General features: G+C 40.9%; 2 protein-coding genes across 3 annotated transcripts; one reads left to right on the top strand and one right to left on the bottom strand.

The window, feature by feature from the left end:
* Positions 1–510: 510 nt before the first annotated feature.
* LOC117261960 (endonuclease domain-containing 1 protein-like) lies at positions 511–2,302 on the top strand. The gene is made up of 2 exons (XM_033634569.2): positions 511–841; positions 933–2,302. Exons 1-2 carry the CDS (start codon positions 548–550, stop codon positions 1,536–1,538), a joined length of 900 nt encoding a protein of 299 aa, XP_033490460.2. The 5' UTR covers positions 511–547; the 3' UTR covers positions 1,539–2,302.
* A 2,196-nt stretch (positions 2,303–4,498) lies between these two features.
* pus7 (pseudouridine synthase 7) lies at positions 4,499–15,617 on the bottom strand. 2 transcript variants are annotated; one of them, XM_033634180.2, is made up of 18 exons: positions 15,518–15,617; positions 15,213–15,326; positions 13,230–13,526; positions 13,061–13,145; positions 12,625–12,741; positions 12,050–12,194; positions 11,511–11,528; positions 10,823–10,934; positions 10,650–10,727; positions 10,317–10,445; positions 9,669–9,794; positions 9,528–9,589; positions 7,654–7,814; positions 7,032–7,158; positions 6,481–6,582; positions 6,082–6,211; positions 5,779–5,870; positions 4,499–5,088 (listed from the first exon to the last, which is right to left on the bottom strand). In XM_033634180.2, the coding sequence occupies exons 3-18, from the start codon at positions 13,514–13,516 to the stop codon at positions 4,952–4,954; spliced, it is 1,908 nt and encodes a 635-aa protein (XP_033490071.1). In that variant the 5' UTR covers positions 13,517–13,526; positions 15,213–15,326; positions 15,518–15,617; the 3' UTR covers positions 4,499–4,951. The 2 variants fall into 2 exon arrangements, with proteins under 2 accessions (XP_033490071.1, XP_033490072.1); XM_033634181.2 differs by lacking the exon at positions 11,511–11,528.
* Between the last annotated feature and the right edge of the window lie 491 nt (positions 15,618–16,108).

Genomic DNA, 16,108 nt, shown 5'->3' with positions numbered 1-16,108 from the left:
TTAAATGACTGTAATGGCCTTGATGTTGCCTTTTTCCACAGCTGACTTGTCGTTGTAGGGAAATTACGTGTTATTTATTAATGTCTTACAGGAACACTTAGTGTAAATGGAACAAGAGTCATCACTCATGTTATCAGATATTAGTCAAATGTCTGCTGTGAGAAAGACCTTGTGTGTGTGTGTGTGTGTGTGTGTGTGTGTGTGTGTGCGCTTATAAACTCTTGTTGATTGATATTTCCCTCACTCTTTGGTTCAGTTTTGTTTTCAGTGCTCAGAGTTTGGTGGCATAATATGATCACATCATCCCTGCATAACGTCAACCTGAAAAGAGGTCAGCTCAGTCAGAATTACTCATCTTTGTAGGTGTGCATGACAGGCCTGTGATGGCTTTTCACACACAGCAATAGTTTGCCTGCTTGTAAAGGGAAGAAGATAAGAATTTGCATAATATGCCTGGGATGAAATGAGGCACACATGAGACAAAGTCCTCACAGCAGGACCACGTTTCAAAGGGATTAAATGCACTGTAGAGACCGCACGATTCGTCATGATCTTCTATAGAATGGATCAAATGCTCATCTGGGTTCTTGTCATCATGATGGCGGCAGCAGAGGTGCAGGAAAAACTCTCACCCGAGTGTAAACAGTTCCTGTACATGGGCACGCTGCCTCGAGGGCTCGAGGAGCAGCCTTTAAAAAAGATCTGCCAGGTCTATAGGGGCAGCCCACGATTTGTCACCCTGTACGACACCATCAGCCACATCCCGGTTTATTCTGCGTACACCTTCAAGCGTTCGGACGGCTTCAAGAAGGTCGATGTGCCGTGGATGTATGAGCCACAGGTAGGTTGGATGTTTACAGAGGAAAATCTGGAAACATTCTTTGGCAACCAGTCTTAATTTATTTTAATAATGACCGTGTTCATCCTGACAGCTGTCCACAGTGTCTGACTCAGGCGAGATGCAACAGTTCCCTTCAGAAAACGTCCACAAGAGCTTTGAGGATGCTCAGGCCGTGCTTGATGACTACTCTGACAGTGTAATGTTTGAACGTGGTCAGCTGAACCCAGACGAGCACCAGGCCGACCCTGACGACAAAGCATCCACTTACACCCTGACAAACGTGGTCCCCCAGGTCCGAGAGTTCAACATCGGTCCCTGGAAACACCACGAGCACACCATCCGCAGGAGGCTCAACAACTACTGCCGTGGCACCGCCTATGTGGTCACTGGGATCACTACCTCCGGGCACACAATCCGACGCCACAACATCAACCGCCTGGGCATCCCCACCTACCTCTGGTCGGCCTACTGCTGCACCGATTTTGACCACAATGCACCGTATTCTGAGCGCTCAAAGTTTCCTGCATTTGCAGCTCATGGGCTCAACGACAGGGAGGATAACAAGGTTCAGGAGATGACAGTGCAGCAGCTGGAGGACTTCCTGAAGAGGGTAACTTATGTCGGCAGCTCTTTCCAGATCTTCTATGACAATTGTGTGCCTCCTAATAGTGCTAATAGTGCCCTGCACCTGCCTTGAGAAGATGGAGATGGGTCCTTCTGATTTAGTATAGATTGATATTTACACCAGTGTCAATAACATTCAACAATTAATAGTTAAAAAAAGAATCATTTTAATTAACATATACTTTAATTTATTCTGAATTTTGCAGTTTTCTGGGGTACATAAAACTTGTTGCTCACATGTTTCAATTTGATTTACATTATCCAATTTAATGCACCATGTTTGCGAATTAAAATGTTAGTCACACAACTACTACTCCGACTTTTGTTATGATTGGACTGATCTTTACTTATTTTACCCAGTATTAACTCAGTGTAGCAAAATAATCTCAGTTAAAAGGTCAATTTACGAGCTTTTCTGAGCTCCAGTCACCGAAGAATATCTGAGGTATGGGTGGATTATGAGACAACGGGCCTCTAGGCACAGATATGAAAAAGGGCTCCACCACCTTTCCTACATATAAGCAAGACACACAGGCTTTGTGGTGCTTTTGCCTCTTATGTTGTTGTTGTTGTTGTATTTTGTCTCTTTAGCCTCTTTTACACTGCCTGTTCAAGGTTGGAATATCATGTCGTTATGTTGTCTCACAGTTATGTATGTACGATGTAGGTTTGATAGTGGAATGGGGTGACAGAGTTGTCTCGGCTTTAAGCTGCAAAGGGAGGTCGTAACAGCACCAAAACAGTGTCTGTGTAACAGCAGCCAGCAGGAAGTGACCCTGGGCAGGATAGGTATAATGTTCTGACAACATTTTATGCGTGCCACCCATTGCCAGGATATTTAAAAGGTAGCTGCTAGCAGTTAGCAGCTAACTAGACACACAGACTTTGTGGTGGTTGTGTGTCTTTTTGTAGTCATTATGCATATTTTTGGTGGTTTTGCCTTCCTTGGTGGTCATTTTGTGTCTCCTTGTGGTAGTTTCATGTCTTTTTGTAGCTGTTTGGGCCTTTTTGATGTAATTTTGTTTCTCCTTGTGTTTGGTTTGTGCCTTTTTTTGGTTGTTTTGCCTGTTTTGTAGTTATTTGGTGTCTCTTTGGAGCTCCTCTACATCTCTTTGTGGTCTTTTTGTTTCTCTTTGTGGTCATTTTGAGAATCTTCTTGGTTGATATGTGTTGATTTGGGTGACATTTTGCAAGATAAGGCCACTTTAGGTCCCTCAGCCTGTGCCATGTAAGCCCATTCAATAATCCACCCATGATCTGAAGATGTAGTTGAAAGCTAAAAAAAAATATTTGAAGCCTTAAGCATTCATTTTATTACATATACTGTCCAAAAAGGTAAAGATTGATCCCTTATAGTGTTGTCAAAAATACATATTTATTAATACATATCGATTCGGAATATTTGAAACGCTTTCAATATTCATTACCCGCAGTATCAAAACATCAGTACCAGTTGTACTTCACCAATCTTTTTTTATTGTTAATGTTTACTGCAGTCATTCTGCTGACCTACAAGATGTTGTCGACATGTTATACCCTTGTTATATTTATCTTTTAATTTTTTTACCCTCAATGTCAATTCTTTACTGTGATATCACAAATGGTAATAAATATCGATATTTTGAGATATTATATTGTTAGTTAGAAAAATCAGCACTTTGTAACTTAAGTACATTTTAAAACTTCACAAATTCCCCAATATTAATTACAACTTTAATTATGTTGTATTTGATGGTACATTAAGCAGCTTTTGCTTTGCATAAACTCACGATGGAAAACCCATAACCCTACATGGTTGTACTATCCTTCCACTTTATCTCATGTTAACTTATCCACTTAATGACTGTGAGCTACACCTGCCTCTGCAGGCCTTTTGTTCAGCACAGACTGATTAGACCAACAGTTTTACATTTTCACACACAGCCTCCACTACTGAGCACTTATGAAGAGACACCCAAGACAAATTCAGGACAAACTGAGCCAAATTCTTATTTCGCATTTTAGTTTTTTGATCGTATACATCAAGTGTGAAGATTAATTTAAACATCTGAAGGGACAAATATGAAACAGGAAGGTTTTGGGTCGGCCCACAGGAAATTTTGAGCGTCAAACACTTAATTTCCTGCATTCTGGTATTTTTTTCTACACCAAATTAAGATGGAAATGTATTTAATTTAATCAAAAATTAAAGTCCTCTGCATTTTCAATGGATGACAAATGCACGTTCTAAATATTGAGTGGGAACATGTGCCATGCATCCCCCTCCAAAATCTACACCTATGCTATACATACTATATAAAGAATATTCACACATACAAGTAGAGAGTTTTAACTTGTCAATAAATAATATGAATTTGTGTTTCCCTGCTAATCATAATAGAAAACATAAATAACTTGCATTTCTTTCAGTGTCATCTCTGAATTTTTTGTAATAATGCTCAAACTGTGCTATTAAATGTGAACTACAAAACCAAAATTAAGGTTAAATAAAGTGGAATATATAAATAAAAATGATAATCTTTCTTCCTTTTTGTGACTTTGTGCATAAGTATTATCTGTCAGACTCTGGTCGACCTCTTTGGTTCAGCTGGTCACAGCTGCTATAAACAGCATCAAAACATAAAAAAAAACAGGAAAATGATCCAAAACTGGGAGGGCAGACACAGCCCCAGGGTGACTGATGTGATTAGTAACCGCATTTAGTGTGAGAGGAGAGCTGCATCCTGCCAGCTGGCTGAGGCCACAGAGCCAGATGGTCAGCTCCACTGTTTTGACCAGCAGCAGACTGAAAAGAGCCCAAAATACATTTCACATCCTTAATTGGACGTACTCCTCGCTTTGACGGCCAGCAGAGGGAGACAGTGTTTATGTAATCTTTGTGTAGAAAAGACAAAAGTGGAACAATCTTCTGTTCTGATTAACATAAAGATGGAAAGAGGTGTCTTCATTTCATTCACCAAAAAACCCTTATGCAAATAAAGAAGCAGGATATTGACAATACCTGTGTCGTAATAAAAGACAATCACAGAGGGACTATAAACTCAACATTTTTAATTTCTCCAAGTGTTTTTTTTCCTTAATTCACTCATTCAGGTCAAAGTTAAAAAAAAAAATTCATATTTCTGTGCAAAGAGGTCATGCTGAGCACCCTGTGCATGACACAGCAGCACCCTGAATGCACAGTCTATTTTAATCATTGTCAAAGTTTGCTGAATCATTGCAGCACAGAAAAACTTTAGAGCAAGTAAAAACCTTTTTTTTTTAAAAAAAAAAAAAAAAAAAGTTGAATAATGATAAATCGTTGCTCTTTGTACTTCAAAGAAATAACCTTTTGGCTCCACACAGAACCCACTCGCTCTCTCGCTCTCTCTCTCTCACACACATATTACACTTAAAAACACTCACAACAGTAAGTAGCCACAGTAGACAGGCGCTTTGCAGCCTGCAGCAGCAGCAGTCCAGTTTGTGATAGAGTGTGTTTTGGTCTCAGTTGAACCAGGTGGTGTTGAGCTGCGTCTGTTTCTTGATGCTCGTGTCCAGCTTGAGGACCTCTCGGATTGCCATGGTAGCGTAGGTCGAGGGAGGCAGCGAGAACTCCAGCCGCAGAGCCCGATACTTCCCCTCTGTCGGAGGAAGGAGAAACATACTGTATAAGAGCGCGTACAAAGATGGATGTCAAAAGACAAATCTTTGCATTAAAATAAGACTGGTCCTTTTTCACAGTACATCTCCTGGAACAGGAATGACCAAACTATGGCCCATAGACCAACTGCGGCCTGCTGCCTGTTTTAAAATGGCCCAGACGTAGATAAACTTTTTGTTATAAGTGGACACATCAATTCTCTACTATACTGTCTATCGTCAAACTGTTTAGTAGTGTTTTGTTGTAGTTTTGACATATATTTGAAATCAATTTTCTATGGCAAGTGGGCTTTTCCTGTGTAGAAACACTGATTTTCTTGTCATTTAACTGGTTGAAAACAATGCATTTACTATTGTTTGGCCTCTGAATCCCAATATTTTTCTGTAAAAGGGCCCACAATCCAAAAAGTCGGGCCAACCCTGTCCTAGAAAAAAAAAATATAGGGCTAAATAAAATTGTACCAAAACTTTTTTAATTAAATTAAATAATAATAATCAACAGAGCACTGCTACAATCCTGCTAATTAACAAATCTAATCAATATGAGACTTAATATACGGTTCTTCTTCACCTGTAATCTCCTGGATGCAAAATATCCACAAAGCAGGTCCAAAGATTTGTCCAGTGTATTCCCACCTTTCACACACCAAACAATCCTAACAGGAACTTACCTTTGTTGAAGACAGGAGCAGGTTTGTTCTCCAGTTTCTCAAAGTCACTGTGCACCAGGGAGATCCTGGGGTCATCATACTGAATCACCTCCCTGCAAGAAACAGACAGAAATACAACAACACACACTGAGTTAGAGGCAGTTAGAGGAATTGTAATATTACAGGATAATTAGAGTAAGGCATTCAAAAAACTGCAGTACACAATAACAGATTCTGTAATACAATATGGTTTGTATTACAGCATAAATGGCTTCGTACAGCAGTGTTAATAAATAATATATTGGTATTTAATCTGCTGCTGACCAGCTGACATCACTGGGTCTGATGATGATGCGTCTGTAAGCTCCAGCCAGAGAGTAGTCCTTCACTTTGTGTCTCATGTTGTCGATGTCCAACCCGTCTGCAGTGAGCAGCTCCCTGTAACCTTTACCCACTGACACAAAGACACAAGCACTAGAGTCAATAACATCCTCAGAACAAACTTCCCTTATATATTTTTATGCAGCTTAGTTTAATTCTGTTTATCCATTTAAGGTGATGTAGTTTAAAAGCCCTGCTCTGTGTGTGTGTGTGTGTGTGTGTGTTAAAGGGTGTCACGTGTCACATGCTAGTGTTAAAACCACCCTATGTTATTTTTCACAGCTGTTTTTTCATGTAATGTGCCAATGAAGGAACTCTAAATCACACAGAGCCACTTCTTACCGTGATGAGAGGGGTAGATGACATCGAACCCAGGAAGTGGCATCACAATGTCATGGATGGGGCAGCTCTCAGCCTCCTCGGCAGACAACACGTGTGCTGTGGCTTCATGAACACATCAGAAACAACATCAGTTGGCAGCATTTTCCTTGAATCTCATGATATTACAGTACAAGTACATTTCCCATGACCAATATGAGTAAGTTATTGGTTGGAAAGTTGTTGTTTTTTTTCTATATTTTTTATCTTATAAACTGACTATTTGGAAATGCTATGATTTGGTCGCTTTAACTTCTGGTGACACAGGACTTACAAAATAATCTGCATTGTAATTTCCTGTTCTTTAAAGCTACACTTATAGCCATAGTTTGACTTGAGTTAGATAAAATGACAGATACCACTCTCAATATGAAGCTGCGGCTCAAAACATTAAGTGTAAAAATAAATATTTGTCATTTTTCAGGTGAGAAAGCAAATAAACATATTTCCTAAAATGTCAAAGTATGTCTCTAATATTCATCATTAGCTAGCTGATTACAAAGTGAACTTCTTACTTCCTCTGAGCACCAGGTCGCCCTCCACAGCCTTTAAGCCAAAGGCCTCGATTCTCCGGCTCACCATGGTGTTCCACACCACGCTCTGGTAGCTGTGGATGTACATCAGACGGTTGTTACGAGGGATCTGGAAAAAGAACAAACAACAGGAATCAGAAAGAGCAGATGTAAATGAATTGTCAGTAAACATGACGTTCATCCACAGAGGGTGCACTCAGCCGTATGCAGATGACATGGTATGTAGACTGATGCACATAATGTGGAACCAATTTTACAAGCACGAGTTCTGCCTGGAAACTTGAAGCCATATATCATTAGCAACATACACTGGGGCTGGCACATGAAGCGTACTGGTGTGTGAGCCAGTCACACTCTGGCAAGCGCAAATGAAATTCTGGCTCTGGAAAATCTGTCTGCAGGTTTCTGATAAGCTACAGCTACATACTACAGATACATACAGTGTAATACAGCAGAGTTTAAAATGTTTCTTATTTCTATAATTAAAATAATTTACATAAGTTGCAACCAGGTATAATGTTACCTCGGTCCTGAATGCACATCGAACCATGACCTTTGTGTACTGTTAGATCCCTAATCATTTGCATCATTCATAAAAACCAACCAGTCCAAAGGCAGTGACGATGTCCTTCTTGCCGTACATGGACAGGCCTCGCAGCAGCTGCCCTTCCACACAGCGCTTGTTGGGCAGCTTCTTCAGGGCTGCCTCTGGGTCCTGAGTCTTTGCCCACTCCTCCCTGCAGCGAACCAGGAATTCTTTCTCCGCTGAAGAAAGGCAGTAAATTTGTAAGAAGGTTTGAAATACAGTACAGGCCAAAAGTTTGGACACACCTTCTCATTCAATGCATTTTCTTTATTTTCATGACTATTTACATTGTAGATTCTCACTGAAGGCATCAAAACTATGAATGAACACATGTGGAGTTATGTACTTAACAAAAAAGGTGAAATAACTGAAAACATGTTTTATATTCTAGTTTCTTCAAAATAGCCACCCTTTGCTCTGATTACTGCTTTGCACACTCTTGGCATTCTCTCCATGAGCTTCAAGAGGTAGTCACCTGAAATGGTTTTCCAACAGTCTTGAAGGAGTTCCCAGAGGTGTTTAGCACTTGTTGGCCCCTTTGCCTTCACTCTGCGGTCCAGCTCACCCCAAACCATCTCGATTGGGTTCAGGTCCGGTGACTGTGGAGGCCAGGTCATCTGCCGCAGCACTCCATCACTCTCCTTCTTGGTCAAATAGCCCTTACACAGCCTGGAGGTGTGTTTGGGGTCATTGTCCTGTTGAAAAATAAATGATCGTCCAACTAAACGCAAACCGGATGGGATGGCATGTCGCTGCAGGATGCTGTGGTAGCCATGCTGGTTCAGTGTGCCTTCAATTTGGAATAAATCCCCAACAGTGTCACCAGCAAAACACCCCCACACCATCACACCTCCTCCTCCATGCTTCATAGTGGGAACCAGGCATGTGGAATCCATCCGTTCACCTTTTCTGCGTCTCACAAAGACACGGCGGTTGGAACCAAAGATCTCAAATTTGGACTCATCAGACCAAAGCACAGATTTCCACTGGTCTAATGTCCATTCCTTGTGTTTCTTGGCCCAAACAAATCTCTTCTGCTTGTTGCCTCTCCTTAGCAGTGGTTTCCTAGCAGCTATTTGACCATGAAGGCCTGATTGGCGCAGTCTCCTCTTAACAGTTGTTCTAGAGATGGGTCTGCTGCTAGAACTCTGTGTGGCATTCATCTGGTCTCTGATCTGACCTGCTGTTAACTTGCGATTTCTGAGGCTGGTGACTCGGATGAACTTATCCTCAGAAGCAGAGGTGACTCTTGGTCTTCCTTTCCTGGGTCAGTCCTCATGTGTGCCAGTTTCGTTGTAGCGCTTGATGGTTTTTGCGACTCCACTTGGGGACACATTTAAAGTTTTTGCAATTTTCCGGACTGACTGACCTTCATTTCTTAAAGTAATGATGGCCACTCGTTTTTCTTTAGTTAGCTGATTGGTTCTTGCCATAATATGAATTTTAACAGTTGTCCAATAGGGCTGTCGGCTGTGTATTAACCTGACTTCTGCACAACACAACTGATGGTCCCAACCCCATTGATAAAGCAAGAAATTCCACTAATTAACCCTGATAAGGCACACCTGTGAAGTGGAAACCATTTCAGGTGACTACCTCTTGAAGCTCATCGAGAGAATGCCAAGAGTGTGCAAAGCAGTAATCAGAGCAAAGGGTGGCTATTTTGAAGAAACTAGAATATAAAACATGTTTTCAGTTATTTCACCTTTTTTTGTTAAGTACATAACTCCACATGTGTTCATTCATAGTTTTGATGCCTTCAGTGAGATTCTACAATGTAAATAGTCATGAAAATAAAGAAAACGCATTGAATGAGACGGTGTGTCCAAACTTTTGGCCTGTACTGTACTTTTGCCACCACTTTAAATGTGGAGGGAAAAAGTGTGACCTACCTCCAGGCCGGGGCTTCAGAATTAAATCCACCACCTCTTTCCAGTCATTTTTCAAAATAGCCCTGCACCAAACACACAAGACATAAATTATGTGATGTCATAAACATTATTCATGTCGATACCTCCATGTCATGACCTTACCTGCCAACTTGTTGTGTAGGCACAGCTGTGGTGCCAAAGCGCTGCATGCCATAGTAGTTGATGAAACCTGTCTGCCTGAGGGAAGTCATGGCCTGATGGACCTGCTCATCTGTCCCTGAGATGTTCCTGATGTACAAATAAATCAAGAAAATAAAGAGTAATGAGAAGTACTGTGTCATGTAGCACTGGTGACAAGACCAGACATAGAATGCCTGAACAACTTTAGCAGTGTTTTCCAAAAAATGAAGGCTAAAACATAAAAACAAAAGAAGCACTAGATAAAAGGAATGTGAAGTGTAACATGCTAAAAGACTCAAACTGAGGGACCAGTTTTTTTTTTTATCAAATGGTGAGTCGTAGTATTGTAGACCTTTCATGATTATAAAAGATGATTTTTGAGGACTAGACTATGGACAAATCTGAACATGATCCTGCAAATATCCTGCTCATACGCAGTTAAAATGAAGGTTTGCACTACAAAAGATAAGGTGTGAGGATGGGATGGAAAGCTGCAACATTATTTTCTGGACTTAATCTGGGAAAATGTAAAATATATTAGACGAAATGTATGACAAAGCGCAAGACTGGGGCTATAATGTATAAATAACAACAGTAATTGAAAGGTCCACATCCCCAACATCTACTGACCTGATGACCACAGTGAAGTGGTTTCCCTGCAGCTCTCCCAGCTTCAGTGGGTGGTTTTTGTAGCAAAAGTTTCCCAGCTTGAGGTTCATGAGGCACTTGTTGAGGTGAGCCAACCTCTCTGCTGTGATCCTGAGGGGGACAGGGAAAAGGTTTCCTTATTTGCTAATCCTGTACAACAAGCCGATCCGCCAGAGATCATCTGCCTCAAAACATCAGAAACACCTCCAGCACTGACAAAATGCAATATGTACCACCTCTTTAAAATCATTCACAGCCAATTAAAATAAATGCACAGCAATTAATGTTCTGATTGTTAAAGCGTTACACACTCACTTGTGCACTGCGATCTCCTGCACAGTGATGGCTCTCTTGTCCTTGGTTCCCATGTAGGAAAACATGTTGGGTCTGAGCCTGGAAAAACATCATTATTGTAATGATATTTTATCAAGCAAACAGACAGTGTCTGGTATTAAATGATGATCATTTTTAAAGTGCTGCACTCAGACCTGAGGAACTTCGAAAGCACATTGATAGCGTCCATGGTGTCCTTGTTCTCCTTGTAGAGCACAAAGTGGCAGAAACTGCCACGGTTTTTGGGCCAGAAGTGTTTCCTTGGAGCTTTTATGGACACAGAAAAAAGGGTTGTACTGAAATACAGAGTAGAAGATGTTGAGCTAATTCATTTATAAATTCAAAAATACAAATCACTTTAAAGATTTAACAGAGTTAACAGAGTTTTACTTCTACCTGGTTGCCTGTAAAAAAACTACTTTGTGATTGCAAGAAAAAATTGGCTACAAATTTAAAGGAACAGTGTGTAAGATTAAGGGGAATTTAGTGGCACCCAGAGGTGTGGACTGCACATTGCAAGCAGCTGAAACTCTTCCTGGTTAGATCTCATTCAGTGGCCGAATTATCCAGAGAGGTCTCTTCCTCTCCGAACAAACGGACCAGGTGATTTAAACCAATTAAAACAGTGAATGAAGCAGTTTCATGCCACATATCAGTGTTTCTACTGACAAACATACTTACTATATTACATTTCTGCCAGTATGTCCCCTTAAATCCTACACACTGGACCGTTAAAATATTATTACAAAACCAAAAGGCATTTCAACCACATTTAGTAACCGAAACCTAACTCCATGTGGGTTTAACCACTTCCTCTGTGCTGTGTGGAGAATAGGTTCTTACCTGAAGCTGCTTTGACCTCTATCCACCAGAGAAGAGCAAAAGGAGGATAGAATAATGTTACTAAGAAAGAGATGTTTAACGACTGTGGGGCGAGTTGTCAGGGATGAGATCTCATGCATGGGCCTGAGAGTGGAGTGTGGTATTAAAATGATTTATGCAACGAGGGTGCAGGACTTTTAATTTTCTGTTCAGGGCACCACTATGCTGAATCTCCTGCACTTTCCTTATGGTCTTTTAAAGCGTTCATTCTGACCAAACTGACTTAAAATCTAGAAATCAGCATTCCATTGAACCAAATATCTGCTTGTTTAATAACCACTGTGACTGAAGATCGGAGCAGAATCATGCACGTGTCTTGATCATGCACACACATGATTGCATGCAACATATTTAATGCGAAATTCACATGCACTGTTGCAGACAAGCTGAAGGTAAACATGCAATAAATCCTTCCTCTGATCACTAAGTGATTTACTGGTCATGATTTCTGTCCAGACTGATTATAAACTGACATCTGGTTCTGTCTCCTCTCCACACACCTGCTAGAGCTTTCTTCCCAGCAGCATGGTATGCCACAATGAACTTGCGTCCTTCCTTTTCTTCCGTCTTTGTCTCCAGGCCAGGAAATTGAGTCTTGATGGCTTTGTGGACCAGCGTCCTCTTCTCTTTTGTATCATCCATCACCTGCAGATGTTAAAAAAAGGAGTAAGGTCAGTAGAGTTGGCTCAATTTCTAGTTTTGTCCGTCTGGTTCAGTCTACAGGCTTAAACTGGTTTGATTTTATGCAAACCAGCTGAACTGACATTTGTGTTGATAAAACTTTTTGGCAAACTAAAAGCAGCCTACATCATCGAACTGTGCCAACGGTATCACGATGCTGTATGTAGTTTGTTTACATGACATAACAGAAGTGCACATATAAAGGATTCAATGTTGCCAGAGTGATTATGTTCCACTTGTGAGCAGCTGCTGAGTCAGGTGCGGCGCCTGGCTCAATATCAAACCAGTCTGAAAATTTCTACACCGTCCGAACACTCAAGGACACCGAGTAAAACTTCAGAAAGAGTTTTAAATTACTATCGATCATAAAGTGATCCGAGAAGTATAAACTCACCTCAATAGAGACGTTGTCCTCTTTGTTCTTGAAGAGCTGCAGCTCTCCAAGCTGCTTTTTCTGCTCTTCAGTCAGCACTTCAGATTCCTCTGGCTGCGGTTGAGCCTCTGGGGCTTCCTAAATTAGAAGAAAACACAAAACATGTGTAACTTAATGTGACAGCTGCTTTTTTACAAATTGTTCCTTTAATATCTGTTTTGCTTACAGTATCAGTATCGCAGTTATAGTCATTTTTATCCCCGTGTGTGTGTATACTGAATTTAAGACTCGCTTAGATTAATCTCTGACTGAGTTCAACAAGAAATAATAGCACATTTTAAATGCTGACTGGTACACCCTTACAGTTACCATGTAGAGTTAGCCATATTAGTAAAATGTTAGTAATAGTATGATAGAAAAGTAAAACTGGTGACTGAAATTTAATCCAATATCTTACCTCAGCCTCTGCAGGGATAGAGAGGTCATCTAAATGCACTATCTTTCCTTGTTTGTTGATTTCATGCACCACGAAATCAGAATATCTGAAAACAAACCACAATATATCTGTTAAACAAACCAAACTAAAACAAGTTATGCAAACTATTAGATAACTCTAGCGGACAAACCTTTCCTTAAGGATCCCTGAGAAGCCCTCGTGGTCACTGACATACTTCAGGATGCCCACATCCAACTCAGTGAGGCCATGCTTCATCATATCAGCAAAGGTGTCACTTTCCTCCTCTCCATCACTGGCTTCGCCCTCGGGCTCTTCCTCCTCAGCTTGTTGGGGAGGGCCTCCATTCTTGTGATCTTTCTCGACTCTGGGTTTCTTTGATGGCGTGTCTTCCTCTTCCTCCTCTGGACAGCCTCTCTTTTCTCCAACCTGGACAGGGACAGGCTCAGACTCTGCCATCAGAGCCAAGCTGTGACAACAGAGGGAGAAGAACTGTGTTGGAGTTCAAACAGAGCCAGAAGATACAACCATTGGTATTTCAAAATTGCTCACTCTGTATCATGTCTTGCAAGAAAATAACCTTCAGACTGGGCTCAGAAAAAAACTTTTCTTTTTTAAATAATACGTATTTTACTAGGCAGAGTATGAGAATTAACTGGGGCATCCAGATGAACACAAAACATTACATTAAAATACAACATTAGAGTTACATGGTCAACATTTTAAACCACTCATCCATCAGGATACCCTGACACAACAAATCTCTACAGGCATGGGTGAAGTATAACAAAAGTTACTACTGAGTCGCACTGCAGGAAATAGAGTATCCATCTTGTATTTGCCAAGGTTCAATACCAACATGGGTACCTGCTACTTAAAGATTGTGTGGTGCCATGCCATGAATAGGAACAAGTCACATTTGCACATTACAATTTTAAGTAAACACAAAAAAGAGGCTCAAACTCAGAAGTGTAAGCTTACCATCCTGGGTAAAAGCTGTATGGAGTTTCTTAAATGTCTCACTTGCAGTTATTTTAGTATGTATGATGTCACCAAGACTCCTGCATCCTTGTTATCTTTATACCAAGGACCACAATGTAAATACTCCCCTTCAGCAGGAGGCTGCATTCCATTAGGACCAAAACCGCACATAACAACAGTTTTTTTCCCCCGACTGCAGCTGGCTCCATGAACCAGTCCTCCCCATAGACACTACACGTTACATCACGTCTTAATATCTCTCTATATGCATTACCTTGATGCACATCTTTGAGACTATAGCAGGGTGTAAGATGCAGACAAGAACCGCGTACATAGAACGCTATAACCAGGTGGCTGGCATAGTGTACAGGAACATCTGCACTGAGTATGGGCTGGAAGTCTCAAGGTCAGTGGTTGAGAATGAACAAGCCAAGATTCTGTGGGACTTCCAGATCCAGACTGACAAACTGGTGATAGCTAACCAAGTGGACATCGTGTTGAACGACAAACAACAGAAGAAGGCAGGGGTGATCGATGTAGCAATCCCGAGCGACAGCAACATCAGGAAGAAGGAACACGAGAAGCTGGAAAAATACCAAGGGCTGAAAGAGGAGCTAAGAAATATGTGGGGAGTAAAGGCAACAGTGGTGCCAGTGGTAGTCTGAGCACTCTGGGCTGAGATCCACAATATACACAATGTACATCTCTGTATAATTTACACTGCAGACTTTTTATACTCATGGTACTTCTTACTGCTTATTTTTATACATTTCTGCACAAACTACCACCTTTCAAAACTGCACAGCTCATTCATTTCAATTAAGATCTACAAAACATATTTCAATAGTACATATTTTAATACACTCAACTAGGGACTACAACACATAATACCTCAGCTTCAGCTGCATCAGCTCTGACCTTTTGCAAGCCTCTCAACCTTGTGACGGTGCAACCCTAAATCACTGGAGCACTAAAACACTCCTGTGAAGTTAACATTACCCATGAATGTCATTTCGGTATAAAGCATCTAGTGTAACACACCATAGTAACATGTTACAGCGGCTATACTATCCAAGCAGTAATCTAAATTGCTGCACCAGAGTCAGTTCACAACACAGAACAATACCGTTAATATTGTATTTCAGTGGCCTAGAAAACGATGCTACTGACTTACTGGTTGTGGAGCTGAGGTGGCAGAAAGCAGATGTGAGTCTGGGAAACACGTCTCGTCTCCCAGCTGCCAAACACTTGCAGTGACTTCTTAACGGACCCGAGTTTGACGCAGGCACTGTAAAGACATAATGAACACACTGCTGACCACTCTAAAGTTAGCAAAGCCGCTAGCACATACGCATTGTCATCAACTAGCTAACATCACTGGCTAAGGTTAGCATTTCTAGCAGCAAAGCTACGCTAAGGGGTTGGGGTGAATAAAGCGAAAACGCTTGAGCTCCTAGCTAAAAGTGTTACATAACTTACCGGCGTCTGATGATATTCAGAAGAGTACGGGCAGCATTGGATGCCAGCTTTTCACACGTGTGTGTTTGTGTGTGTGGCTAGTTCCGGAAACAGATTGTCCCTTAAAGCCCGCCCACTTCAAACGATTGGTTTAGGGACCTGTCAATCATAGAGTTAGTTTGACTCACAGATTCACAACCGTTATGATCACAACTCGACAGCAAAATAATGAATTAAAAAATAAAAAATCGTAATGTTCTTAACTCGACAGCAGAATAATAAAACAAGTTAAATAATAGTAATAAAAAACTTAACGGCTAAAAACTGTTAGCTAAACATGTTAAACGTTGAAAACCACTTGCGCGCTCGTCTCCTGCAAACCTGCCGTTGTCATGGCAACTCACATAGAACCTCAGTTTGACAGTTATAGTAATGTTGTTTATAATATGGAGACATAAGGAGCTACGTTACTGAACATGGCGGCTGTCTTCACACGATAATAACATTACCAGACCAGAAAACAGGTAGGTAGGATTTAGTTTGTGTGATTAAAAATTGAAAAAAGAAGAAAAAGAAAACTATTTGAAAACCTGTTATCATTGTGAAGCCATT

Source organism: Epinephelus lanceolatus, chromosome 5 (genome assembly GCF_041903045.1).
Source record: "Epinephelus lanceolatus isolate andai-2023 chromosome 5, ASM4190304v1, whole genome shotgun sequence".
NCBI lineage: Eukaryota > Metazoa > Chordata > Actinopteri > Perciformes > Serranidae > Epinephelus > Epinephelus lanceolatus.
The sequence above is the reverse complement of the archived record's forward strand: the minus strand, read 5'-3'. Positions and strand labels throughout refer to the sequence as shown.

Bases quoted from the DNA above. Each gene is read 5' to 3' on its own strand.
- LOC117261960 (XM_033634569.2), top strand. From the start codon at position 548: ATGATCTTCTATAGAATGGATCAAATGCTCATCTGGGTTCTTGTCATC. The intron at 842-932 runs GTAGGTTGGATG...TCATCCTGACAG, and splicing joins CGTGGATGTATGAGCCACAG to CTGTCCACAGTGTCTGACTC.
- pus7 (XM_033634180.2), bottom strand. From the start codon at position 13,516: ATGGCAGAGTCTGAGCCTGTCCCTGTCCAGGTTGGAGAAAAGAGAGGC. The intron at 9,590-9,668 runs GTAAGGTCATGA...TGTTTGGTGCAG, and splicing joins CCTACACAACAAGTTGGCAG to GGCTATTTTGAAAAATGACT. The intron at 5,089-5,778 runs GTAAGTTCCTGT...TTCCTCCGACAG, and splicing joins TGCTCCTGTCTTCAACAAAG to AGGGGAAGTATCGGGCTCTG.